At 53.7% G+C, this 26,624-nt stretch overlaps 1 protein-coding gene across 2 annotated transcripts in view; it reads right to left on the bottom strand.

Annotated features, from left to right (window-relative positions):
• The window catches only part of BSN (bassoon presynaptic cytomatrix protein), a 90,606-nt gene that overhangs the window by 26,813 nt on the left and 37,169 nt on the right, over positions 1 to 26,624 (bottom strand). For both annotated transcript variants that reach the window (XR_004383905.1, XM_032868062.1), the window contains exon 2: positions 12,748 to 13,156. Coding sequence is in view for 1 of the 2 variants with exons in the window: in XM_032868062.1 (XP_032723953.1) it covers positions 12,748 to 13,156 (409 nt within the window). In the remaining variant the exon portion in view is untranslated. The remainder of the gene's footprint in view (positions 1 to 12,747; positions 13,157 to 26,624) is intronic.

Below are 26,624 nucleotides of genomic sequence, written 5' to 3'. Positions count from 1 at the left end.
TAGAGTGCGAGACTTGGCTTGGGCCAATCACCAGTTTCAGCAAGGGCTTCGGGCCTGGCCATGTGACCCTGCAAACAGGACTGATCCATGTTACTTGGTAAATGAACAACAGGGGAGAGGGAGTCTTTTTGCCTTTGGAATTACTCAGAGAAGAACATGGGTGTAGGTCAGTCAATAGCCTTCTTTCCCAGCATCTGGGGAGATGCTAAGGATGACATCAATAGACTCAGAAGTAGAAACGAGGGGCACCTGGGTGGCTCAGTGGGTTGGGGCCTCTGCTTTTGGCTCAGGTCATGGTCCCCGGGGTCCTGGGAACAAGCCCCGAATTGGGTTCTCTGCTCAGGGGGAGCCTGCTCCCCCCTCTCTCTCTGCCTGCCTCTCTGCCTACTTGTGATCTCTGTCAAATAAATAAATAAAATCTTAAAAAAAAAAAAAAAGAAGTGGAGACGAGGTTAGGAGAAGGGGGCAGATCTGATGACTTTGTTTCATTCCCTGGGTTCAGCTATGCCTTAAGTCTAGCCCTGGACTTCCAGTTACATGAACCAATGATATTTTTTTTCTGCCAAAAGAAATCTACATACGGATCAGAGCATATCACTTAGGGGCTCAAATCCCTTAGTGGAGTTCCACCATGCCTGTCATGGGAAATCCCAATGGCCCACGCCCCAGCCCATCCCTCTCTCCGGCCTCCTTCCCTGCCATCCCTGCTTAGCAGTCTCACCCCAGAGACCTTGGGCCTCCTGTTCAGCCCAGGAGTCCTCTAAGTTCAGAGTTTTCTCTGTCCCCAGGCTGGCTAGCTGCACAGACCTCAGGTCTCCCCCTCAGGGCCCTCTCTGGCAACGCAATGGGACAGACCACCCAGGCACACTGTAGCTAATCACCCAGTTTATTCTCGTCACAGTGCTCGTTCTTACCCGAAGTATCTACTGCTATGTTTCTCTGGGTAGTCTCCTGTCGCCCCACCCAGCTTGTGAGTGTGCGTCGAGGTGCTCTCAGGACAGTGTGTGTGGCACAGAGCAGGGCTCATTCCAGAAAGGCTTGTATGGGATCAATGCCAGCACCCTATTAATAGGGGACACAGTTCCCACGAGGCCCAAGCTGTGAGATTGGAGATTCAGGGCCCCAGTGAGGAGGCTCCTCCTTTTCAACCAGACCTGAGGCCCAAGGCCAAGGCTGCTCCATCTTCGCTTGTAGCCAGAGCCTTCAAAAGCACCGGGGGGGCCCAGTCACCAGGGAAAGGTCCCATCTGGTTCCTGAGGCAAAAAGCTGCTTCTGTCCAGCCTCAGGGGTGCCTGCGGTCCTGCTCTCCGCCTTGAGGCCACAGGGCCGCGCAGCTGCTGCTTTTGCTGATTTGGCAGCGGGGGAGCCCGGCCCTGGCTGTCTTGCCCCGCCAATGCAAGAGCAGCCATGGAGGCAGGGAGAACACCACAGTCCGGCGAGCATTCTCTCATGCCCAGCACCACACACGGCCTGTTCACAGACAGCCTTGCCTTTGGTCTTCACAGTAGAGAAAATCAAGGTCTGATACAATTTAACCACATGCTCTTGTGGTTAACCCACGAGGAAGCGGTGTTGTGGGTGAAATGAGCCCGGCCAGCCTGGCCCAGCTCCTGAGCCGCAGCCTGGTGCCTTCTGCCTTCCTGCTTCTTCCAAAGACCAGCAGCCTCATGCAGGTCAAGTCATGGGGTAGACGTCCCCTCTGCAAAACACTGGCCGAGCCCTCCAAGACCAACCCCAGTTCCAGAAACACTAAGAAGAGTGATGCCTCAGAAACTGGGATATGAAGTCATCTGCCCCAGCTGGGAACTGTCAACTCACCTAGATGTTTTTGGAGACCCAAGGCAGCTCTGTGTACATTTGGACAGAGAAAGCCTCAGAGGAAATAATTTGCATCCATGGGACTCAATCCATAGACCCCTTTAGAAAGGTCCCACTTGGCTAGGGAGGCCTCACTCCCATCAAAGTGGGAGCTCCCAGGGGCAAGCTATTTCCAGTCACCCTCAGAGGGAGCCTTGGAGGGGATTACCCTCCTGAGGGGAGGCCCAGGCACTGCCCCAGGGCAGCAGCCAGACTCAGTTCCTGTAGCGGGTGCCCAGGTACACCCTAGGCTCTGTAGCTCTCGTGCACCTGCACAGCACGCTCTGGGACTTTCTGAGAAGAGGGATCTGGAAGGTAAAACTCCTTATCCTGGGACTTCAGAGTGACCCTCCTTCAAGTCCTGGACAGGGTTGAATAAGGGCATGGACTGAAACTCCTGCACTCACCACCAGAACCTTCCCTTACCCAGCCTCCGTCACCCAGGCTGTCACAGGCACTCACCTAAAATAGAACCTCTCCAAGAAACAGCTAAAACGCCCCTCGGTGACTCATAGCCCAGATGGGCACAGCTATTTCTATCCAGCCTCTTCTAGACGGTGAGGAGACTTGACCACACCCTTCCCAGGCCCCACCCAGGCTCAGGCCCGGCAGACAGGCCCCGCACAGTTCCCCATAGGAAAGGCCTCCCAGGGAGGACACTGGGAGAGGAGATCTCTGAACCCAGCAAAACTTCCCTTGGCTTCCCTCACAGATTGTCAGGAGCTGGATCTGAGGAGCTCAGCCTCAGCCTCTTCCTCCCCACACCTCCCAGCCCACTTGCCCACCTAGGCTGGGCATACACGGCCAGGCCCGTGGCAAACTCCTCAGCCCTGGGACCAGCAGCAGTGAGAGCCTTCTTCATCTGTACCAGCGTCTGTGGCTACTTGGCACCCTCCCATTCAGCTGCCCACCAGAATCACGGGAACAGCCTTCTACTAGCATGACAGGAAATTTCTCTTAGAGTCTTGCTGTCTAGTCCCTCCATGTGCCTGACCTGGCAGGGCCAGGAGATGAGCAGGCCACCAGTCACAGAACTCGTGTCCCAAGAGCCAGAGGTAAACCAAGGGGACTTCCCAGGGCTACACTGAGGTGAATGGCTCTGCCAGACACTAGCTTCTGTCAGGTTAACACTTCTTGCCAGCAAGGAAGCTCATCCTGCCATCTCAGAGGTATGGACACCTGTGCACCCCAACCCGGTCAGGGCCTGACCATCAGTAGGGACGGGAGGCTCAGTGTGGTGTGCAGGGTACGAGCTGCTTTGGAACTGGGAGAAGCAGACGCTACAGGAAAGTGACTTCCCACAGAGAGCTGCTGCCTGCCCAGCCAGGAGCCTGCTAGGGATTCAGAAAGGCAGGGCCTCCTGGGCTCTGGCTCTGAAGGGACTTTCATCCCAAGAAGAGCCTTTCTTAGATGTTCCCTTACTCAAACTGTTCAGTGGATGGAAGGGCAGCTAAGGTGGCACGGCCCACCCAGGATCTAGAGGCCTGGGGACCAGGCTGAGGGCTCTGTGAACCACAGGTTGAAGGAACAGCCAGCCATGATCTGTCTGCTTTGGCCGCTCCCCACGGCTCCTCCCCAGGGCTCTGGGGCAGAGAGGGGAGTGGGGGTCCTCTGGGGGAGAGGCTTCTACATCTCTCCAACAGGGACACTGGTGGCACTGAGACTTGCCACACTGTGTCCCAGGCCCAAAGGCAGGGGCCCAGGCTCACTTGCCATGTATAGCCCAAAAGGAAGCTGCCCAGGAAATGTGCTTCTGCTCCCAAGGTAGAGCCTGCCTCACGGTCGCCTCCGAGGCTGCCGGGAGGTTCTGAGGGCCCCCAGCAGCAACAGAGTCTCTTTCCACTCTCCTCTCCAGCCTCCCCACCAGTAAGGAAGAAGGAGGGCTGCAGACATCCCTTAGCCTGCCTTCCTGCAGAGAGCGGCGCCTTGCCTCTGAGGCCCAGCCCTCCGCGGGAGAGACGGCACTCGGTGGTCAGATCGGTCTGTGCGGACATGTCTGATGCTGCAGCATTCATGCTTTTTTCCATTTCGGTACAAGTTCAAACAGTACAGAAACAGCTTAAAAACAAGCCTCCCCTGCTGGTTCCTGGGAGGGTCCCACCGGCCAGTATGGTTCTCCACTCTCTTCTGGTCTGTGAGTCACTTGCCAGGCCTCAACGAGGGCACCTGTCCCACTGCGGCCCCTGGACCAACGGTGCTCCAGAGCAGGGAGTCGGGGCTGGCCAACCCCCTTACTCTCCCCCCAGCACTGGACATACTCCCTGCCCCATCCCGCAGCTGGCTGCCCACAGGCTTAGGGGCAGGCAGGAGCCACAAGGTCGCAAAGGGTGGGGCATATGAACGCCGAGTTGGATGAATGAATCAGCCAGACATGGCCCATCGGGGAAGCCCCGAGAAACTGCCTAGCACGTGAGGCCAGGATTTGTGGAGAGGAGGCTGAATCTAAAAGTTCCTGGGGGCTGGGAGTCCTCCCTGGCCTGGAGCTCCATGAAACGGAAAGAATCCATCCCCTTGCTGATCTCTACAAACACCTGGCTTCCCACCTCTGGGGTCCAACTCTTCCCAGCCTCCCCTAGAGAGCCTCTCCTCCCTCCTAGGCCTTCCACTGTGCCCTGTGAAACATCCTTTCCTGATCAAGCCGGCTCCCCAAACTCCCTACACACACACACACACACACACACACACACACACACACACACACACATATTTCTTGGTCCTCCATCCCCCTGTCCAGGAGAAACCGTACTCTCTGGACTTCAGAATGTGGTAACCACTCACCCTCCCTTTAAAATCCCTGGGACCCCTGGGGCTTAGCCCTTAGCTTCCCCATCCTTCTCCCGTCCTAGCTGCTGTTGCCTTCCAGGCTCCACCATCACGGCCACTAGTTCTCGAAAGCCCCATGGCCCTTGTCTCCCAGGCTACCACTGAACCAACTGCCACCGTCACAGTGGATGGCAGTCACCGCACTGACTCAGCCCATCCCCTGGCCTCACCCTCACACCCATTATCACCCTAAACCATCTCCTCTAAAATCACCCTGTACCTGTCCTCCTCCAGCCTTCTAGGTCACTTCCTGGGCCTCCCCACTATAACAGTCCTTGGGCCTCATAGGGATACCACCGAGCCTCTGCCTTCACATCTTTTCCTGCTCAGCTCAATCTATGGTCAGCATGCAGTCACTCTGACCTATGTTAGCTTCAGAACTAGATCCAACCACATACCCACTTTCTCTGGCCTCTACCCACACAGATAAATGGGTACCAGGCAAACGGGCTCCACTGCCAGTTAACGTCTGTCCCAACTTCTCCTGGGCCCCCCAGCTGCCTGGCTAACTCATTCATTCCCACTCTGGCTAACTCATTCACCCCCAACCACAATGGCTGGTTCAATTTCTCCTGCCCCCATCCCTCCCTGCACCCCTCCCCTGCCTTCTGGCTCAAACCACTGGCCTGCTGCCCATGTCTTCAAGAGCAGCCACACAACAGGGCTGCCTCCTCCACAGTCAGGATCTGGACCTGCCTCCTTAGGGGCCCCACTCCTTCAAGCACACTGCCTCCCCCACACCCCAAGGCATCCCTTGCCTCTCTCACAACTCAGTGCCTTTGTCTTCTGCCTCCCAGAACCCTCTCCTGTCTACAGCCCGGGATCTTGCCTCTCCTCAGTCAGGCTTCTCAAGACTTGTTCACATAGATGACCCTCAAAAAATGCTATGCTGAGGGCAAGAAACCTTATCCAGAAGAGCACATTTCTATGAAGCCCTAGAAGAAGCACAACCGCTCTATGGTGGAGAAAAGTTGGAACAGCTGTTGTCTCTGGAGGAGGGGTGAGGAGACCAGAAGGGGGCCTGAAGGAACTCTCTAGGGTGACAAGGATGTCCGCCTTGAGAGAGGGGTTTGGTGGACACAGCGGCATACTTTTGCCAAAGCTCACAGAATGCTACACTTGAGCTCTACCTGTCATCGTAGGTACATTTTACCTAAAAATAAAACCACATGCTTCAAACAAATACTAAACTCCAGCTGATGGTAAACCTACTGAAATGTTTAGTGTTAAGTCTACCGATGGCAAGAGGCTTGTGAGTCTCAGCGCCGAACCCCAGGTCTGTAGACTAGCCGACCGAACCCCACCTAAAGGTTCACAGGGGCCTCCAACTTGATACAGCCCAAATGGAAACATTCTCCTTCTCTAGGCCTAGTCCCATGTCCAACACATGTTCCAAACCTGTCTGTGTAGCCTGCAAAATCCACCAGGAATCGGTCAAGGCCGTCCACTACCATCCCACAGCCCCAGCCCTGGAAGCCAGCCCCGCCCCATGAGCTGATCTCCACATAGGGGACCCAGACCGGCAGCAGGACCGAAGGGAGGGGGGTGTTGAGAGTTTTGTGGTCAAATAAACATAAACATAAAATTGGCCATTTGACCATTTTAAATGGTGTACAATTCAGTGGCATTCATTCCATTTGTAATGTTGTACAACCATCACCGTTATCAATTTTCAAAGAAGCGGGGTTTGGGGTGTTTTTTTAAAGACTTATTTATTTATTTGAGAGAGAGACAGCAGGGGGAGGAGCAGGAGAGAAGCAGACTCCCCGCTGAGCAGGGAGCCCAGTGTAGGGCTTGATCCTAGGACCCTGAGGTCACAACCTGAGCCAAAACCCAGAGTCTAGACGCTCAACTGACTGAGCCACCCAGGTGCCCCTCAAAGAGGTGTTTTTAAATGCACATCTGACCTTCCCACTGCCACTTCCCGATGCCCTTGAAATCCCATCTACAGGCCCCAGCAGGATCCGCATGTCTTCTGATCCTGCTCACAGACCCCCAGCTAGCCCAGCCCTGGCTTGCTCCGGGCCCTCACACAGATCATGCACTTCCCCTCAGGCCTCCCTGGACCCCCTTTCCCCAGTCCAGCTTCAGTCTAATGTCCCCTCCTTGTGAAAGCCCCCCCACCCAAGAGTCTCATTGCAGCATCCCAGCAAGCCCTGCCCCCTCCCCAGCCACCCCCAGGTCCTCCTCAGAGCTGACCCTCAGGTTTTGACCGTATGTTTGCTCCTGTGGTTATCAGAAGGGCCGCCTCTCCCTCCAGCCTCTGGGCTCCACCGGGCTGAGCAACACAGCTGCTTCGGTCCTGCCTGATTCTTCAGTGTCAAGGACAGTTCCTGGCTTCCCATAAGCCCTCCACAGCCTTTGCAGGGGAAGGAAGGATGAGAAGAAGGGAGAGGGCCCCCTGCTGACAGTGAATCCAGGCTGGCCTGCTCCAGGTTACCAGCAGCTGGTGACTTCACCCAGCTCTCCTGCCTCCCTGCCCATTCCTGCCTCTGGGCTTTCTCCACCATCTCCCTTTCCTGCCTCTCCCCTCTGCTCCTTCTCCCTGTTCCCACTTTATTTTTTTTTTTTTTTCAAGTCGAGTATCCTGTGTCCTGGGAGCAGGGACTGGCAGCAGGGCTGGCCGTCCAGGACAGACTGAAGCATGGCAGGCATTTCCCTATTGACCTGGAGACTTGTTTCTTCGAGGTAAACTGCCCAAGGACCAGACGTACTGTGGGAGAAAGGCTTCCTAAAGGGCCTGCCACCTGGAGACCCACTTCCTTTGGGTGTGGAGGTGGAGAAGGGAAGGCTGGGCACGTGTGCAGACACCACCACCCCTTGGGCCCAGGAGGGAGGGGGACACCTTTGCCTCTCCTCAGCCCACTGCTGACCTATGTCCTCCTAACATCTGCTCCCCGTCCCCTACTGGCCCACGAGGCAGTGTGGCCAGGAAGGAGCAGAGGGAAGGGGGCAAGGCTGGTGGCTGCAGCGGAGGGATCCGTGAGGCACTCCCGGCACCTCCCCCGGGCCATCTGGTGCCCCGGCCCTTGCCGGAAAGGAGTGGGCTGCAGGCAACAGCAGAAAGGCTTATGGCCACTGCTTCATCTCCATCCCTCTCCACACCGCCCACCATGGGTAAGTGCTTCACCCCAAGGCTTGCCCATGGAGTGGGGATGAAGGGGGTTGCACAGTGGATTATAGATCCTTGGCTTGGTCTTGGCAAAGTCCAGACCTTGGAACAGGCGAAGAAAGAACACGATCGTTTTTCTCTAGTTTTTTTAGAGGGGCTTCTGAGTGATTCTGACTAGAGCAAGGGAGGCGGGAGGCAGATGAGCTCAGATGGGTAGAACGTGGCACCCTGCCACTCCCTACTGGGGCAGCTGGTGGGCCTCCCGGGTGCAGGCTGCTGGCCGGAGATGCTGCTCTGGGACAATTCTGCCAATCAGATCTGGAAGCACGGACGGGCCACCAGCCCTGAGTCTGCACACCCCTTGCTCCTGTGACGCTGTTCCTAGGGGAAGGCCAGACTCCTATCTGGAGGAATTCCAGGCCAGGATGTGCTGCTGGGCTGCTCTGAGAGGGGCAGGGAGGCCCCTGAGAGGACTGGGAGGTCTGGGCTGCTTCTGGCCACGGCTCATCTTCCCCGGCAGCTCACTCCCACCCCCAATGCCCCGACGAACCTCACCCTCAGACTACACCCAGCAGGATCGCTGCTGTGCCTTATCTCCTCTCTCTAGCTATCAGGAGAGAGCCTGACTTGTGCAGCAAGGGCCTCCCTCCTGGAGGAGAAAGGAGTGGCAGGTCTGAATGTCAAGTCACTGAAGAGAGGAGAGCTGGGCTAACAGGCCTGAGCAGGCATGAGGTATCAGCAAAGCCACCAGACCTTGCTTCTGGCTTCCCGGGCCCCCTGCTTCTCTTTTAGAGAAACCGGACATTTGGGAAGTTAAGGTACTTTGCTAAGGATCCACGTCCAGGGAGAGAAGGGAACAATCTTCCTGCCTTTTCCCCACCACTGGGCATGGGATGGCCTCACAAACTAATGCCTCTGGCCTCCTGGTCAGTGTGTCCTCATGGGGAGGGCCTCTTAAGGGTGATGACAGGTGTTCAGCCCCCACAGGGAAACCCCCAGTCTTTTGTCATGATGTCGAACGGGTTAAATTGTTCATCTTCCCTGAGTTCCAGGACACCAGAACTCCGAAAAGAAATGGCCTCACCATGGAGAGTGGCTGAGATGGCCCTGCCTGCTCTGAACTATCCCCAACCTGAGCAAAAGCGGACTGTGGATGGAGAAGACAGTGCGAGAGTCCCTGAGGGAACGCCAGAGAGCCCACTACTAATTCTGGGTCCCCAGCTCTATTGCTCCAAACGACCCTGAAGCAGCCAAGGCTTCCCAAGACTTCATCTCCCGGGCTATAAACAGAGAGTGCTCTGAGCTCCTTCCCTGACTTGCACGAGTCTCCACGTGCTCCAGGCCTCAGAAGCCCAGCGAAGGACATGGGCAGGCATCCACTCTGAAGGGATCTCGGCCGGAGGAGCTGGCCATCCAGGGCCTAGGCGGAAGAACGGCAGGCGCCACGTCTGTGTGAGCCTAGTACCCTCCTGGTGGCCTGGGAACAGACAGAAGCCGGGGCCTGCTGGCCAGGAGAGGAGGGGTTCCACATCTCAGCCGCAGCTCTGGCCTAATGGGGTGGATGGTTCTACCTGTGAGTCTCCTCTCCACACCTCATCTGCTGTTTCTGGAAGACCCAGTGAAAGGCCCAAGACTCCCGACAGATGCTGTGAGGTGGAAAGACAAATTCACTGAGCTCCAGTGGCCATCGCTTTCCTCCTTTCTGCTCCCCCGCCCTCACCCAGCCCTTCAGCACGGTGGCCCTGTCACATTCCTCATCTGGGCCGCAAATTGAGGGAAGAGCCAGGGATTCTCTTTCTACCTGGGAACGAAGGTCCGTTTTCCATGATCCCATTTCCAAAGATCTGAGGGCGCCTCTGTTAGCAGTCCCAGAGAGGCCATGAAGCTCTCCAAGTCACGAGCATGGCCCTTGTCCCTCTCTAGTACTCCTGCCAGCAGGAAGCTGAGAATTGTGCCGGCCTGCCCTGAGGAGGCTCTGGTGAGCTTCTGGGCAGCAAGCGGGGCCCCACCTGCCTCAGTCCTGCCTGAACATCACTACACTAGCGGTTTCAGACACACATGCCCATCCCCAGACAAGGTCCCCAGCATGCTCCCCTCACCCCATGGCCAGTGTCCGCAGTGCGTCTGTGTGGGGACAAGCACCACGTCCCTTTGCACGTCTCCTCCTGTGATGTGAGTACTGGAGCTGGGCTTCCTGGAAAAGGTGCTTGGCTTGAGCCCCTGTTACCAAGACACAGCGCCCTTCAGAACCAGCCCCCAGCCCTGCCCGGAGCCTCAGGCCAGGCAGGAGCCCAGCCCACACACACCAGCAGAATCCCAGAAACAGCTTTCTTGGCCTACATGATGTCAAGTTAGAGGTCAGAACAGGTATGTTCTGACCAGGATGGATCAACGGGTGTGTGTGAGCAAAACCTACAAACTGGTTTTCTCGTTACGTGACCAAGGAGGTGGCTCTGCTGGAGACCAACTGCTCCGACTGAAGAGGTAGGCTCTGCCGGCCTCTCAGGAAAATAGGCCGAGCGTTCTTTCATCTTGACAGGAACCCCACTGAAAGCCAGCTCTGGAGCAGAAAAGGTTCTGCTGGGAGACACCTTCAGAAAAGGGCATCCACCAAGCTTCTGAGAACCTGGAGAATGCACTAGGTCAGCGTTTCCCAAACTGACGCCATGGAACATCAGTCCTGAATGTTCTGCGAAAGCAAGTCTGGGAAAGGCTGCTGGCTGCAGCTCTGTCTTGGAGCCGCATGGTGCCATTCAGGAAGCCGAAGCCCTGAGAAGCCTCACGGCAAAGAACCAATGCATTTGTCTGGTTCGGCATTTGCTCAAGGTACCTGGCAGGGAGGTCTGCTCCTCACCAAACACCATGAATCTGCCGTAAAGTCTGAGGCCCCTTCCTTCCTGGCCCTGAGCCTCGGCCTCCTCCCAGCACAATGAGGCAGATGGACTGAGTGTCGCCAAGGTCCTCCCACTCGGCTGTTTTTCTCAGCACATCCAAGGCTGGCTCCCTTCCCACCTCACCCAAGGTCCTGGGCTTGGGGGAGCCTGTTGCGTGGCAAGGGCTGGGCTGCCCACCAGGAAATCGGTGCACCACGTGTGGCTCTCCCTTGATCTCCACCCACCTCATCCAGAGGACTTCAGGCCCTATGGCTTGAGTGAGCCTCTCAGGGAGGCTGGAACCCAGAGGGGCGCGGCCACACTGGAGCAGAGCTGGGCGGGGGTGGGAGGGTGGTGGCACACAGCAGCATCTCGTCCCTGCCTGCCAAACCTCACTGCTCCCAGCCAGCTGTTTCCGGCTTCTCGATGGCAGAAACACACAGGTGAGCTTCTCTGATCTGGATCACGCTGTTCTAAGTACTGCAGGGCCAACACTTACCTAACGAGCAGTGCAGGGACCGGCCTGTTTCTAATCACAGATGCAATAATCACGAGTGTGCCCGCCTCCTCAAGGAAGCCCCCACACTCCAGGAGCGACTCCAAACCTACTGAGTCATCTCCCCACAACGGCAGCTCCTTCCTCAGAATCTCACACTTACCTCTCGCAAACCACACATCCCACACCCACGGCACCTCATGTCACAAATAGACCCCGACCTGCGAACAATTATTCTCACTCATCCCCTCACCCACGAGGTCCAAACGGGCTTCTGCTGCTGATTGTCCCAGAGGCAACCAGGCCTGTGACTGCAGCAGCTGGGCTCCACCCTGCCCCAGGGCAGAGCCCTGGGGGAGGAACCAGAGACTTCTTTGGGTTACTCCAGAGGAGAGGGGGGAAGCCAGCAAACCTGCTGAGTTCATTTCGAAGGCCTGGCCCTGGCTTTACCAGCTCACCAGCCTCTGGGTCATCAAAAAGAGCCTCCAGGGGCTTGGCTGAACATCCCATGTCAACCCAAAGCAGCATCAACAAAGCCAGGATGGGGCTGAGGACCCAGGGTCCTCTGGGGGCAAAAAGGAGGCCAATCTCATGGAAATGGCCCTGCAGTGGTGTCTTACTGAGAGTAGGACACTGTCACCCATTGTGAATGCTTGATTCCTAGCCTGGGTCTCTACCCCAGGGTTGTTTCTCAGGATGGCTAGCGGCTCTGCCACCTCAGGCCCCAGCTAACTGGAATGGAAGCCCAGAGAACCTTCGCAGAGCCCAACTGGAAAGCCATTTCCTGCCTCCCCTAAAACCTTGCTTCCCTCACCAGCACCCCCTTCCAGTGCCTACTGTCAGGGAGAAAGGCTGGCCTGGAGCCACGCATATCTGCCTCCTCTCCAGCGTGCAGCTGCCTGTGGCCCTCTCCGAATGAGTATCCATTGAGAAAAGTTACCCAGAAATCTGTCTTTGGCCCTCTCTAAGGCCATTTTTCTGGGTCAAGAAAGCATCTTCTCTGCTCGGACCTTGCCCGAGGTTTCAGGAGGTGCAGGAATCCCTCTAGAGCTCTGCAGCCAGGCCTGTTCTCTGCTACCACATCTTGGAGCCAGGAAGGCACAAATTCCGGTGGCCAAAGAAAATGACCAGGAAAAGAGAGTTAGGTAAAGAGGGGAAGAGAGGGGTACCTGGATGGCTCAGTCACTTAAGTGTCCGACTTGATCTCAACTCAGGTCTTGATCTTGAGGTTGTGATTATTTTTAAGATTTTATTTATTTATTTATTTATTTATTTTACAGAGATAGCGAGAGAGGGAACACAAGCAGGGGAAGTGGGAGAGGGAGAAGCAGGCTTCCCGTCGAGCAGGGAGCCCAATGCGGGACTCAATCCCAGCACCCTGGGATCATGACCTGAGCTGAAGGCAGATGCTTAACGATGCAGCCACCAGGCGCCCCTTGGGGGTGTAATTTTAAGCCCCATTTTGTTCCATGCTGGGCATGGAGCCTATTTTAAATAAATAAATAAATAAATAAATAAATAAGGGGAAGGGAACCGAGGGAGGCATGGGAAGATAGGTGGGGGGACCCGGCGCAGAAGGTGGTTACCTGGGTGAGGTGAGGGTTGGGGTTGAACCCACACTGGTTGCAGACCTTGCTGTGACACTGGGTGCAGGTGTTGAAGTTTGGCTGGCTGGGGGTCGACGTGAGGTCCGAGGTCTTACATATGGGACACAGCGTGCTGCTAGGAAGGGGGGCGATCTGGGGGACGGAGTAGGGTGATGTGGGGGTGCTGCCTCTGTCCGGTGACACAGAGGGGGACCGCCCTGCTCTCTGCGTCCTGCTGTCTACCTGCAGCGTCCTGCGGGGGCCATCAGCCTCCTGGCCTGCTGGGCCCTGTGCCCTTGTCTCCCGGGGGCTCTCGCGGCCGGGAGCAGTAGCAGAAGCCTGCTTCGGGGTTGGGGAAGCTGCTCTCTGGCTACCCGGGGGCTCCTTGGGGTCCAGTCTCCTGGAAACGCTGAAATGACATTGAAAATGACTGCGTTAGAGACACATCTTGGAGAAGCAGCCTGCAGAGGGCTCTATCAAGTTAGGCGGCCCTGCCAAACCCCACTCCACTCTCCTCCCCTTCCTGCCCAGTGGCATCCTGACGGTCACCATTTGCTGCGTGCTGGTTGTGCCCCATGCTGAGCCTTAACAAGCGGCTCCCACTTGAACCCTCAGCACCAGGCCATGTGGTAGGACCATGAGCTCCCCTCTTCCATCCTGATAAAGGGCAGATTCTGACTCAGTAAATCTAGGACGAGAGGTGCACTTTTAACAATCTCTAAGGTGATATCTAGACTATGGTCTGCAGACCCCATGTTGGGTACCAAGGCTCTAAACCTGTACATTAGACACACCTGGGGTGATTTTTAAATTCCTGACTCTCAGACTATATGCCCCAGACAAATGACCTCAGAACCTGTGGCGGGCAGGACCCTGGTTCAGAGCTATTGCCCTGGCAGTTCTGTTCAGGCTTGTCTTCGCCAAAGGCTGACCCCAAACAGCTGGAGATGGGTTGAGGAGGCATCCCAGGGCCTGGTTAATGCCCTCTCCACAGGGACAAAGGAACCTTCTTTCTGGCGGTTCCCTACCAGGCTCGATGCTAGAGCAAGTCCATGGAGATGGGGGAGGTGTTACTTTTCTGTTCATGCAAGGCTTGAGGGGGTGGAGTCCTAGGATCCAGCTCTTGAGGAGCTACCGCTGTAGGCCCCATGTGCCCGACCCCCCATCTCCATCCCCACCTGGTGCAGCTGCAGGGAAGCCAGCAGGGCTGAGCAGCTCAGTGAGGTAGAAAGTCAAACAGCTAGGCTGAACTCAGTCTCCTCATTTTCCTTTTCCCAATTTTCCTTTTCTAATTTGAAAGAAGCTGAGCACAAAAATCCCAAGGCAATGCTTTGGATCGCCTCCCCGAAATTCTATCCTTGCTTCAGTCTGTGTTCACGGGGAGGATTCCAGCGCCCAGCAGGCAGGCTGGACCAGCCAAGAGCCATTGCGGAAGCCAGGCCACAGTGGCCTGCAAGGGGCCTGCCCTGGTGTCCCCTAACCTCCTAGGGTCTGACTGACAGGAGGAGACTCAATGTCTGCTGCCCCTGAATGAAAGCCATCTGCTTGCCAACCGGTAGAACCTCCTAGAACAAGCCATTTCAGAGGGGGGGACCCAAAATGCCCCTAGGAAGGCCCGCTCCAAGACAGTCTGGGGTTCTTCCTCCTTTCTGAGGAACTGTGTGCGTGTGTGTGTGTGTGTGTGTGTGTGTGTGTGTGTGTGGCGGAGCGGTGGCGGGGAGGGGAGAGGCACACCCTTGGTCTAATAAAGACTCTTCCAGAAAAAAGAAAACACTCTTATGTGTCTGTCATACAGTTCTTTCATCAACTACGAATGGCATCCACGCATCTATCCAGTCTCATGGACCCTCGACTTCCTTCTTCAGTAGAATCACCAGAGCCTGAGTCTGAGCCCTCTGGGCCATCTTGCCACCAGCTATAAGGCCCAGGATGTGGTAGCTGCAGCATCTCTGGGCCACACTTGGAACTTGTGCTCCAGGGCCTTCCCATAGACTAATTTCTAGGTAAAGAAAGATTGCCACTTGGTTAAATTCATAGTTCTATTTTTTATTTGAATGATTCAGGGTTGGAATTTACTTTCTTACTTATTTACTTATTTATTTATTTTTAAAGATTTCATTTATTTGAGAGAGAAAGAGAGAAAGCAAGAGCAGGGGGAGAGGAAGAGAGAGAAGCAGACTCCCTGATGAGCGTGGAGCCTGACACAAGACTCCATCCCAGGACCCCCAAGACCATAAACTGAGCTGAAGTCAGATGCTTAACTGACTGAGCCACTCAGACGTGTGGCTGGAATTGAAAAGCAGCTCCTGATTGTATGTTAACTAGTACAATTAATTAAAATAAAAAAATTAAAATTAGAATTTAAAAATAATTTAATTTTAATAAATAATAAATAAATAAATAATAAAATAATTTAAAAATAAAAATTAGAATTAAAATTTTTTTAAAAATCCTGCCCCTGAAAGCTAATCAGAAGCTACTGAGAGCTCTTTCTATCATGCAGGGGGACAGCAGCCCCTTTCCCAGACTGCACGGGGTCTGCGGTCTCTTCTGAGGAACACAGCCATCCGGACTCTATGTGAGCCGCCTGACATGAGACGGACAATCTTCTGTGTACCTGATGGCATTTAAAAAAAATTTTTTTAAAGATTTTATTTATTTATTTGACAGAGAGAGCGAGCACAGGTAGGCAGAGCAGCAGGCAGGGGTGGGGGGAAGCAGTCTCCCTGATGAGCAGAGAGCCTGATGTGGAACTCGATCCCAGGACCCCAGGATCATGACCTGAGCCGAAGGCAGACACTTAACTGACTGAGCCACCCAGGCGCCACCTGATGGCATTTTGATTCAACATTGCATCACAATGTAGTCTTTCTGGGGACAAAATTTCTGTGACAGAGACCCAGATTCAAGTTAACTTTCAACTTAGCTGTAGTGACAGTGGAGAAGCAAACAATGCCTTCTGACCCCCAAAAAAGTCTGTCCTGCGAGGGCTCCCTGCAAACCCTTCATTTCCCCGACCTCCTGGATGATTCCTCACCCCTTCTCCTTGAGCTTCGAGCTTCCAACATGCCTCTCCCTCTCTTCACTGACAGCCTGCCTGCCGTCTCACTAAGAAAGTGGGAGCCCCTGGAGGGGAAGCTGCCCGACCCCAGTCTCTTGACATCTAACATGCAGTATTTTCCCCACTTCTCACCTTCACAAATCCTCCCCCTTCCTTCATCATCCATCTCCCCTCTCTATGGGATGACTTCAACTGCCATACAAACATGCTTCTCCCATCCACAAAAATAAATACGTAAATAACTCTGACCCACTTCCGCCTTTAGCTATGGCCCCATCTCTCTGTTCCTCCCCTCCCTTCCTCTTAACCAAGCCCTACCTGGCTTCTGCACACCCTTCCACGGGAACTGCTCAGGTCACTGTCACCGGTGGCCTCCGAGTTATCAATCCCACAGTTACTTCTCAGTTCCTGATCACACTTCAGCAATGGCATGTGATACAGCTGCTGAAGGCTCCCAACTTCCTGAGATAAGCTCTCCACTTGCCTTCTGGAACACCTCCTCGACCCTCCTGGCCACACCAGTTTAAACTCTCTCCCAATCCCAGAATCCCATTCTCACATTGGAAGCACCCAGTCTTCTCTGGGTAAACACAATCCTGGATCTCAGGGTCCACCCAGACTCAAGGCTTAAAATTCCACTACCCAGTGACAATGACCAAATGTGTGTCTCTGGCCCAGACTTCTTCCCTGAACCCCTCTCTGCTCTAACTGCCCACTCTGCATCTTGACTGAGACATCATATGTCTGGGCTTCTCAAACCTGGTGTGTCCAAGCTGAGCTCTCATCTTGCCCTACACGTGCACCTCCCAGCTTTCCCTGGGAGCCGTCGTTGACCCCTTCTTCTCCCGTCCATGTCAAACATCAGTAAATCTTGTTGGCTTCAGAGTCTGGATTATCAGAGGCTGCTCCCCCTACTCCACCCCACACCTCATTCAGGCCACCATCCTCTCTTTTCAGTTCTGCCCAAGCTTGGGTGCTTCCACTCACCCCTCTGTGGTCTTCTCTACATGGCAGCGAGGATAATTCCTTACATACCTATGTCAGCCACTTCCCTCCTCTGTCTAAGCCCTCCAACACTTCCTTTCCTCCCAGAAGAAAAGCCAAAGGCTTTACAATGGCCTTGGAAACCCCATGGGATATGACCCCTTTGGCTCTGACCTTATCTCCTACTGTTCTCTCCCTCCCTCCCTCTATTTCCCTTAGGCCAGGCCCACTCCTGCCTCTGGGCATTTGCTTCTGCTGACTCTTGCACTCTCCCAAGTCTTTGCTCTGGTGGTGTCCTTTCAGGGACACTTTCCCTGACTGCTCTATTTAAAATGCATCTCCAGGGGCGCCTGGGTGGCTCAGTGGGTTAAGCCTCTGCCTTCGGCTCAGGTCATGATCCCAGGGTCCTGGGATCCAGCCCCACATCGGGCTCTCTGCTCAGCAGGGAGCCTGCTTCCCCCTTTTTCTCTGCCTGCCTCTCTGCCTATTTGTGATCTCTCTCTCTCTGTCAAATAAATAAATAAAATCTGTAAAAATAAATAAATAAAATGCATCTCCAGGGGATGCCTGGGTGGCTCAGTCAGTTAAGCAACTGACTCTTGATTTCGGCTCAGGTCATGATCTCAGGGTGGTGGGATTGAGTGCCATGTTGGGCTCCACACTCAGTGGGGAGTCTGCTTGAAATTCTCTCCCTCTCTTGCCTGTGCCCCCTGCTCACGCATGCACTCTTTCTCTCTTTAAAATAAATAAATAAATCTTTAAAAAATAAAGCAAAGCAAAATAAAATAAAATAAAATGCAGCTCTGGGAGACTTGCCTGGCTCAGTCACAAGAGCATGTGACTCTTGATCTCGGGGTCGTGAGTTCGAGCCCCACAATGGGTGTGAGATTAATTTTTTAAAAAAATTTTTAAAAATTAAATGTAGCTCTGTCCCTTCTGCATACCTTCTGACTCATCATATAGGTACTGCTTTTGTGTCCCCTCTGTGATCCCCGCCTTAGACTGCCAGCTCGGTATGGGCAGGGCCTCTGTGCGTGATTTCCACAGCTGCATCTCAGAGACCACCCAGCACAGCACCTGGCACGCACTGAACACAAAACGGCTGTTTCCTGAATGGATGTGCTGTGGGCATGTCATGACTCCGCACAGTGAAACACGAAAGCGAGTTCGAGCTGAGGAAACGAGGCATGGCATGTGACTGGCGTGGCGGTTGGCCTTTCCCTGGTCCGACTTTATGCTGCAGAGAACTGCAGAAATGACAGCAGAGTCCTCCCTGGTCGCTGGGCACACCCCCAGCCCCCCCGACCCTGGAGTGCTCTGCTGACCACAACAGGGTGACGCCAACCAAGCCCTTACCACGAGCCCCGCCGTGGACCAGGCACCCATCGCATATTAACTTCCTCATGCCTCACAGCGAAGCCATGGGCTAGGACCCATTTTGCCCATCAGGCAGACAAGGAAACTGCTACCCGGAGAAGTTATATAACTTGAAAAGCCATTATGATTTATATCAAGGCCAGCGGTCCCTGTCCTTAGCCACTGTCCCGCACTGCCACCCCAGGGAGCCCGTTGGAGAGGGGTGGGCAGCCCTGCAGTCTGGGCTCTTTGGATTCTCTTCTCCCCTTTTCTGAGGAGCTGTTGAAGTGGAAGAGCCCCAGGAGAAGGTCTCTGACAGCTTGCTCCCCATGGCAGCCCGGGCCCACACCACACGGTCCGGAGCGGGCACTCAATAAGCATGGGCATAGTAAGCGGAAAGATGTGTAAGCAGCCAGCTCAGAGTGGGACCAAGGGAGGACAGTGACACGATTCAGTTGTGACCACGTCACATGGCATCTGCCCGGCAACGCTGAGAGATGCACATTCGAGAAAACCACATTCGCTCCCTCATTCGGGAATGCAGTCACTGACAAACATTTGCTGGCCCCTGGTGTGCTTCCAGGCCCTGTGAAGTCTCCTAACGGTGGAAGGTGGGTCCACAGGTGTTCATTGTACTATTATCCTTTACATCTCATACATATTTTATGAGTATTTTTATATTCTTTAGAAATACCTATTCAATATTTAATTGAAATAAATTTTTTAAAAAGTGAATCAGACAGGGATCTAGTCCTCTGGGAACCTGCAGTCTAGAGAGGAGACAGATGTGCAAACAAATCACTGCACCACAGGCCACCACGCAGCCCAGGAGAGGGGCGGAAGTCTACTGGGTCTCTTCCTTGAGGTGAAAGGGCGAGATAGGCAGAGGGGGTAAGGGCTCTGAAGCTTGACAGGGCCAGCCTGCTCGGGCTTGGGCTGTGCAGGGCAGGCCCAGCTGGTTTAAGGCCCCGCCTTCTCCAGCACCTAGGACAGCTCCCAGTGGTCACGTGTTTTCAACCGCTTGAACTACAGGCAAGCTTAGGGCTAAAAAGGGAAAGGGCCAGGGGAGAAGGGCCTCTAAGGTTTTCAAACAAGAGTGCTTTGGCTCTGTGTCAAGGAGCCAGTGGAGACAGGGAAACAGTGAAAATAAAGCAATAGCCCAAGAGACAGTCCTTGGGGTGAGAGGGAAGGAAGGCTCAGTGGGGGTATTCTGGGGATATCAAAAGGAAGTGGTCCTTTTGATTGAAATGGGGGACCCAGGCAGAGGAGCCAATTGGTGGCTGGAGAATGGGGCATGAAAAGGCAAAATCACAAGGTTGGGTTTGGTTTTGTTGAGGTGGGGGGGTGGGTGCGAGAGACATCAAGAAATGGGTCAGAGCTTGGATTCCATTCAGGTAAGTCCAGATATTTTTACTGGGGAGAGTTAAGGGTTCAATTCGCAGTCAAGCCTCAAGAGAGGAGTAGTCTAGGGAAGATTCATGGGGAGCACCAACAATTAAGGGAGCAGAAGCAATGCCAGAAACAGAGAAGTCAGAGGAAGAACAAAAAGACACAACACCCCCTTCTGGGTTGGAGAAGTTCCCAGAGGAGAAATGTTCAACCACATGCTGTGAGGAACCTCTATACCTGAAGGGTGTAATGGAAGAAAAGCCTACACCCATGAGGGTCACACCCTGTGATTGCCTAGCCCTTGCCCACCCAGACCAACTTGAGAGGGGCTAGCTCCCCACCCTGCTGAACCCAAGGATCTGCCCATGGCAGGAGATCCACGAGATCCATCTATGACACATCCCTGGACACAAGTCCCATGGGGGCCAAGGTGGTTGGGGCAGCCCCAGGCCTCCCCAGGTGGTCCTCCTTAACAGAGCTCTCCACTGGGCAGAGAAGGAGAGAGGAAGGAAAGGGGGAGGGAGGTGTCCACAGGTAGGACCCAGTCCAGCCCCACAGAAGACCTGGTTTCATAGATCTGGATTATCAGCAGTGAGGCCCCATGAGGCCAGCAGTCCTCCCAAAGGCTGCTGGGGGCCACGATTCCTCAGCAAGGGCTGGGATAAGGACAGGTGAGCAAGGAGGGAAGAGGGACACTGCCAAAAAGCAGAAGAGACACAGGAGGACAAGTAGGTGAGAAGGAGAGAGAGTAGGGATGTGAAGGAGTGGCTGGAAGCCAAGCAGGGAAGACTAAAAATGGCTTATCTAAGGATAGATATTTTTAAAAGATAGCCAAGAAAGGTAGAGGATGTAAAAATAGCTGAATTCCTACCAGCTTTCCTCCCTTTCAGCATTAAAGGCTATTGACTGATCAGAAATAAGTCTTGAAGCTGTTTGGCAGGGCTGGAAGTACCCCCCAGGCCATAGGTGTGCTGAAGGGGAGGGGCACAGAGCTGATTCAGGCAGTCCCCCCTGCCCCGGCCTCCTGTCCTGGGACCATGACCACCACTGGGAGAAATGATCTAGACTGCACTGGTCAGAATTAGGCTTTCCTCTGTCAGAAATCCCAGGAAAGGCACGAAGCCAACAAGTTCCACTGACCACGAGGATTGGGTGGTGATTCACCAGGTGGGTCAGGATGGCAGAGGAGGTGGCGAGAGGGGTCTCCTGGGAGAGCTGTGGCTGCCCAGGGCCACAGTGCGGAGGCATCTGGAGCCACTTTGGTAGCTGCACTCCGAAAGGGCTGCTTGGGCTGCCGAGCCTGGAGGAAGGAGAAGCAGGGAGGCAGGGAGGAAGGACAGGCTCCAGAGGGAACCCCGGGCTGGTTTCCACACGGCAGCATTCTAGAGCATGCCCCCCCACAAATGAATATTTAAAAGAGAAATATTTCACACCAATCAAGGACTGTCTGTTTACCAGGAGGGCACTGAACTTGAAGAAGCTGTTTTTCTAAGTCAGAGCAGCCGGAAGAGTCCCACAGCTTCAAACAAGGTTTTGATAAACTCACGGCTGACCTTTCTCTAATAGGCAATTATGAGCCGGCAGATGCTGTGGGAGGACCCTCTACTTTCAGACCCACTCCAGGAAGGACTACCGAGCCACCCAGTAGTCCCTGTGGACTCAGGCAGAGAAGAAGTGCCGCAGAATCTTGGTTGTTTTTTGTTTTTAAGGAGTCTCCATGTCCAACATGGGCTCAAACTCACAACCCTGAGATTGAGTCATGTGCTCTACAGACGGAGACTGCCCGGTATCTCCGGGTTGCAGAATCTTGGGAATCAGGGTGCAGGTCCTGGGCCCTGGAGCAACTCTCTCACAGATGGATGGGAGAACTCAGAAAGTTTGAATTTAGAAGAAAATCCCAATGTCTACACCAGAAAACATTTCTTGACCTTCCCAGCTTTGAGACCACTGGCCTTATGCCTTTCTGATCAATAAAACGTGTTTGCCTGGCCCCAACACAGGAATATTTATCCACCAACTATGTGCACATAGATTACTGATAAAACACACCTCCCCCAAATGGAAAAGTGTGAAAGGATGAAATTGGAAATATATGTAAATGGAGTTTTCATTCCATCCTCAGTTGGCTGCCTCATCTCCCTCCCCTCCTCGGCACGTGTGCCCCAGTTTCCCCTGCCGAGGAAATGATCCATCTCCCCATCTTTAAAGGATGCTGTTGGTGGCCCAGACCCCAGATTCTTTGCTGCCCTCAGCGCTGCTCCACAGCAGGTAGACTTATGTCAGTGTCAGGAATGCCCCAGGCCACTGGGGGCTGCCCTCACCACCTTGCCCAGCCACCCATGAACCAAAAAGAGTTTGCCCGGATGACAGCATCTAGCATCCAGCATCCAGAATCCAGCACAGAGGTGAGGGTCTCCATAACACTCAGCTACTATGTTCAGAGCCTTCGATGGGACAGGAAGCCAGGACCACAGGCTCAGAGCCTCTGAGTGGCTCTCTTGCAGCCAGAGGATGCCTTGCTGGCTGGGGAGGGAAAGTACTACACACAGGCCTCCTGGGTCATGGTCATAGCCACCTATAGGCAGGGCTCCCCCAGAGGCTGACAATGTCCCCTCCTAACATCCACCCCCTGGAAGCTGCTGCCCCACCATGAAGGTAAGGTTCCAAGACCCAAAGGACCCTAGAGAATTAGCTCCTTCCTAGAAGTGGGGACAGAGCTCCATGCCGGCCCCAACAGCAGGTGTGTTCTCATGCACTCGTACATACACATACTCACACCCCTGAGCAGACAAACCCATGTGAAGGTACCCACCACCTCCACTCATCCTTTCCACTTAGAGATGTCTAGCAGTTGACCCTTCCTGGGACCAAACAACAAGGCTCAGTTGGTCCCAGGCCAGTCCATCTGGGCCGGCAGAGAACCTGCTTAAGGCAGTGAGCTGCATCTGGTCTGCTGCTGCTGGGAGTTTGGGGTGATTCACCAGGTGGGTCAGGATGGCAGAGGAGGTGGCAAGAGGGACCGGTAGGAGTGTGAGCTTCTGCCACACAGCACAGGCCAGGGAAGCTCCCAGCACAGGAGGAGAGGCCACCAGGGCTGGCCGCAAGGTGGGGGCCAGGCCACAAGTGCAAGGAAAACAGGCCCTGGGGAGCTCGTTCCCCAGCCCTAGCATGCATGTGGGTCCACAGGCTGAGAGCAGCTCTCAGCCCATTGTGATCTAGCCCAGCCCTTCGCCAGAATCCAGAATGAGGACGGGAAATAAGGGTAACTTTCCTCTAACCCTGTTAATTGGTAGTGACTGCACAGAGAGCTGGGTTTGAGAAAAGTCAGTGGGAAAGATTGTCATCCTCTGTTAGTAAGGTCTGTCATGAACCCGGGAACAGAGCACAGAAGCACAAAGGCCATGGAATTGTCATCCATGAGGCAGAACAAAACCAGACAATTTGACGTGCCTCAGGTGATAGTCAAGCCCCTGGATTGTCTCCCTGAGAGCAAGGCCAGGCCCAGCTGGGGCCAAGTCCATCCCCACAGGAAAGGGAGCAGCGGATCCATGTAGTGTTTACCTCTGACCTTCGCTTCAGTCCCATTTGCATCTCCAGCCTCTGGCTTTCCCAGAGCCATAGGAACCATATGGAGGCCTCAGTCACCTGAAGCATCAAAGGCCACAGGCTCGGCATAAGTGGAGGTCTCTTGTACTGTGGTGCTTGTGGCTGGCGCTGTGTGCTTGTCTGAGCACAAGTGGCAGCAGATGCTGTCCCCCTGGTCTCCAGACTCTGCTGAGGGGTTATCAGTCCTTTGGTCATAGCTTCTCCACTCCAGTGTTAAGGAGTTTCTCTCTAGAAATATTCATTCGTTCTTTCATTGAACAAGAGCTCATAGGAACCACGTTCCCTAGTTCTTCCATATCTGAGTATATCTTTGTGGTTGTTAAACTTGACCAGCTTGGCTGGGTATAAAATTCTAGGTTCACACTTGCTTCCCCTCAGGACTTTGCAGGTAGTCCCTCTGTTTTCTAGAGGCTCCCCTCTCCATCCACCATCACTGTGGACAGCTCTGGGCAGGCCTGATCAGCTCCCCTTATAGGTATATTAACATTTGCCTCTGCAGTGCAATAGTTTCTCGTTAGTTCAATAAGAAGAATGAAAAAGAAGACTCCTAATTCATCACACTTAACCAGAGGACCTCTTACAACCCAAAACAAATACCATTTTTCTCTGGCTTTCCACCTATGCAAGTTCTAAGTTTTCTAAAGCAGGAACCCCTTTGTAAATCTCATTTAAAACCTTAGATTTAGGGGCTGCCTGGCTGTCTCAGTAGAGTGTGAGACTCTTGATCTCGAGGTCCATGAGTTCAAACCCAATGCTGGGCATAAAAAATTACTTAAAAATAAAATCTTTAACAAATTAAAAAAATTCATAAATACCTTCAATTTCATCCCTAAGTACACATTCATAAATATTTCTGTTTGATTACAGAAGGTACCAGACTTCTCGAAGCCCATGGGAGCCAAATTCCTCAATGGCTAATCTGGCCCATTGCCAGCAGGCCCCAGCCCACTACATGAGCCTGCCACTTGAGCCCACTCACATGTCCCTAGTGAGAGACCCACCTGAGGTCTGGGAGCTCCCAACCAGCCAGTAGCTTTTCTGCATCCATACCCACAGAGGGTATGCATACCCACACCCTCTCCAGAGGGCCAGCCAGACACCTCCTTCATGCCACTCAAACTCAACTTCTGGTGTGGAGCCTCCCAGGTCTCCGTCCCTATGCATGTCTCCCCAAGCCTGGTCCTAGTGCGGCACTGTTTGTGAGGCACTGTTTGCTGTCCATCTTTCCACTTGGACTGAGCACCCCATGAGGGCAGGGGCTACCAGAATCTAACATGGGTCCTATCCCAATTTGTCAGCTGGAGAAAGCAGAAGTTCTACAGGATCTTTTAACCAACTGATGAAAAATAATTTGTAATTGGACAAGATTTGTAGGAAATGACCCTGCTAAAGGCTTGAAAGTAATTTCTTCTTTTAGGTGAACTGAACAATCATATTTATACCATTCATGGTTCACAAAGATCTGGTTTAGCCGATAACCACAAGTTCCAAGGGGAAGAGATCCAAAGGTTGGGTTTTACTATGGTACATAAAGGAACTGGCTTCTTGAGCTAGAAATCAGCAAGAAGGAGGTGTTACTGTTTTCAGTGTGCTGAGGCCTTTCCCCCCACATATTTCGCAGACCTGAGGAAGAGTTCATCAGCAGGAGATTCCTGACAGAGCCAGGGGAGCTGGGGGCCCATGCTGGGAGCCAAAACGGCCAGAGGAGGGAAGAGGAGACTGGCAGGCAGCCAGACCAGAGTCCCCACCCAGAGCTAAGCCCCAGGTCAGCAGTTCCTTGACGGGCTCTCCTCATCACCTCCCAGGCTTTCCTGAGGACCTGACCGGGAACATCAGAGGAGAAAAAGGGCCCAACCTTAGGGACCCATCCCTTCGGAGAGCATAAGGACTGAACCCAGGGCCCTGAAACTTGTCTGGGCAAATCACAGTATATCCCTGCACCAAGACCTACATTATGCACAGCTTTACATTTTAAGGAATTTCCTGCCTTTTCCAGCCCATGATGACTGGGGCATGGTTCAGGAGTGCCTCCAGGCCAGACACATACCCCCAAGGACTCTCTTCCCTGACTCAGCTTTCTGAGGGGACACAGGGCCACATAGGAAGATTCTTAGTCCCTTCTCCACAGGGTTTTCAAAAGCCTTGGCCTCAGTACTGGCCTTCTATTCACATTTATCAAGACAGAAGACACCTCCCTGTCTTCTGGAAGAGCCATGGCCGCCAAGTATGGCCCAGGAGTTCTGATCCAGCCCAAGCCACTGAGGCTTCTGCTCCCCACCCAGCCCCAGGCTTACGGATACTTGCTTTAGGACCCCACATGGGGGCAACTTCGAGCTGTGAAGTGTCCCAGTTTTCTGGTTCAGGGGCAGTGCTCCTAAAGCTAGAAAGCTCTAATCAGGAGTCAGAAGTCATTACATAAAGCTGAGCCAGCTTTTCCCAGCTTCTAGCTCCTACAAATTCTACTACTATGGCCTTTTACCAAGGGGACCGTGTTGTGCTTGTCAGCTCTCTTCCAAAACCTGCTGAAACCAGGAAGTCGAGATAGTTAAGAGAAAACCACAAGTCTTTGTGACTGTGGAGGCCACAGGCTCTACTCTCCCATGCCAAGTCCAATAGGGCAGTAGCCAGAATTCCATAAGTTCCCGACCAGTCTTCAGACCCAGGGCCGAGGGCTTAGCGCTCAGCCTGCCCTTGGAAGCTGCCAGGACACAGCCTCATCCCACAAAGACCGCCAAGGGCCTACTTTACATGCCGCCCTGCTCCAAGCACAGGAAGATAGGGGCCCACAGTGCAGTCAGCAAGCTAACCCAGTCTCGGCATCATTAATACATGAATTGGGTGACCACCTGCTGGGCCCAGGGTGTTCTGCTGGACCATGGAAGCATCCTAGTGTATGAGGCTTCCCTGATCCTGCTTCTCTAGATTTACAGGGAAACCCTACCTGGCTGAGACCTCTTGACTCCTTTCTCTTGGGAAGCAAGTGTTCCCAAAGAACACTTTGGGTACCCAAAGACTATGTCTGACGTGTATTTTGGGAAAAAAAGAAGTACCCAAGTAATGTCTACTCACTCCATGTTAAAAACAGAAACAAAACAAAACAAAACAAAAACCCTCCCTGTCCAGAAATCAGAACTGCTATTTTTTTATTTAAAAATTTTAAAAACATTTTTTTTACTAGCAATACCTTTCTTGCTTTCTATTTTTCTATATAGAATAAGGAAAAAACGTATCGGTAAAAGGAAGGTAAAAGAAAATCGTGATGGGGGAGTCATCTGCAGCGCTTAGTTTCAGCTCTGAGTAAATCCATACAAGAGGTCACACACCCACCCATCTCCCAAGGCCACCATGCTGGCACTCATCCTTCTGTCACTTGTCCCCCCAGCCTGGGGCACTGTGCTAGCTCTTGGGCACGGCTATTCCAATGGCTAAAGAATCCTGCCTTCGGACAAAGGTCTGGCCGCACTGGCGTGGAGCCAAGCAG

The sequence above is a fragment of the Lontra canadensis genome, unplaced genomic scaffold (genome assembly GCF_010015895.1).
Source record: "Lontra canadensis isolate GAN:19392208 unplaced genomic scaffold, GSC_riverotter_1.0 scaffold35, whole genome shotgun sequence".
In the NCBI taxonomy this organism is placed as follows: Eukaryota; Metazoa; Chordata; class Mammalia; order Carnivora; family Mustelidae; genus Lontra; species Lontra canadensis.
Note: the sequence above shows the minus strand (reverse complement) of the source record. Positions and strands in the feature narration are given on the sequence as shown.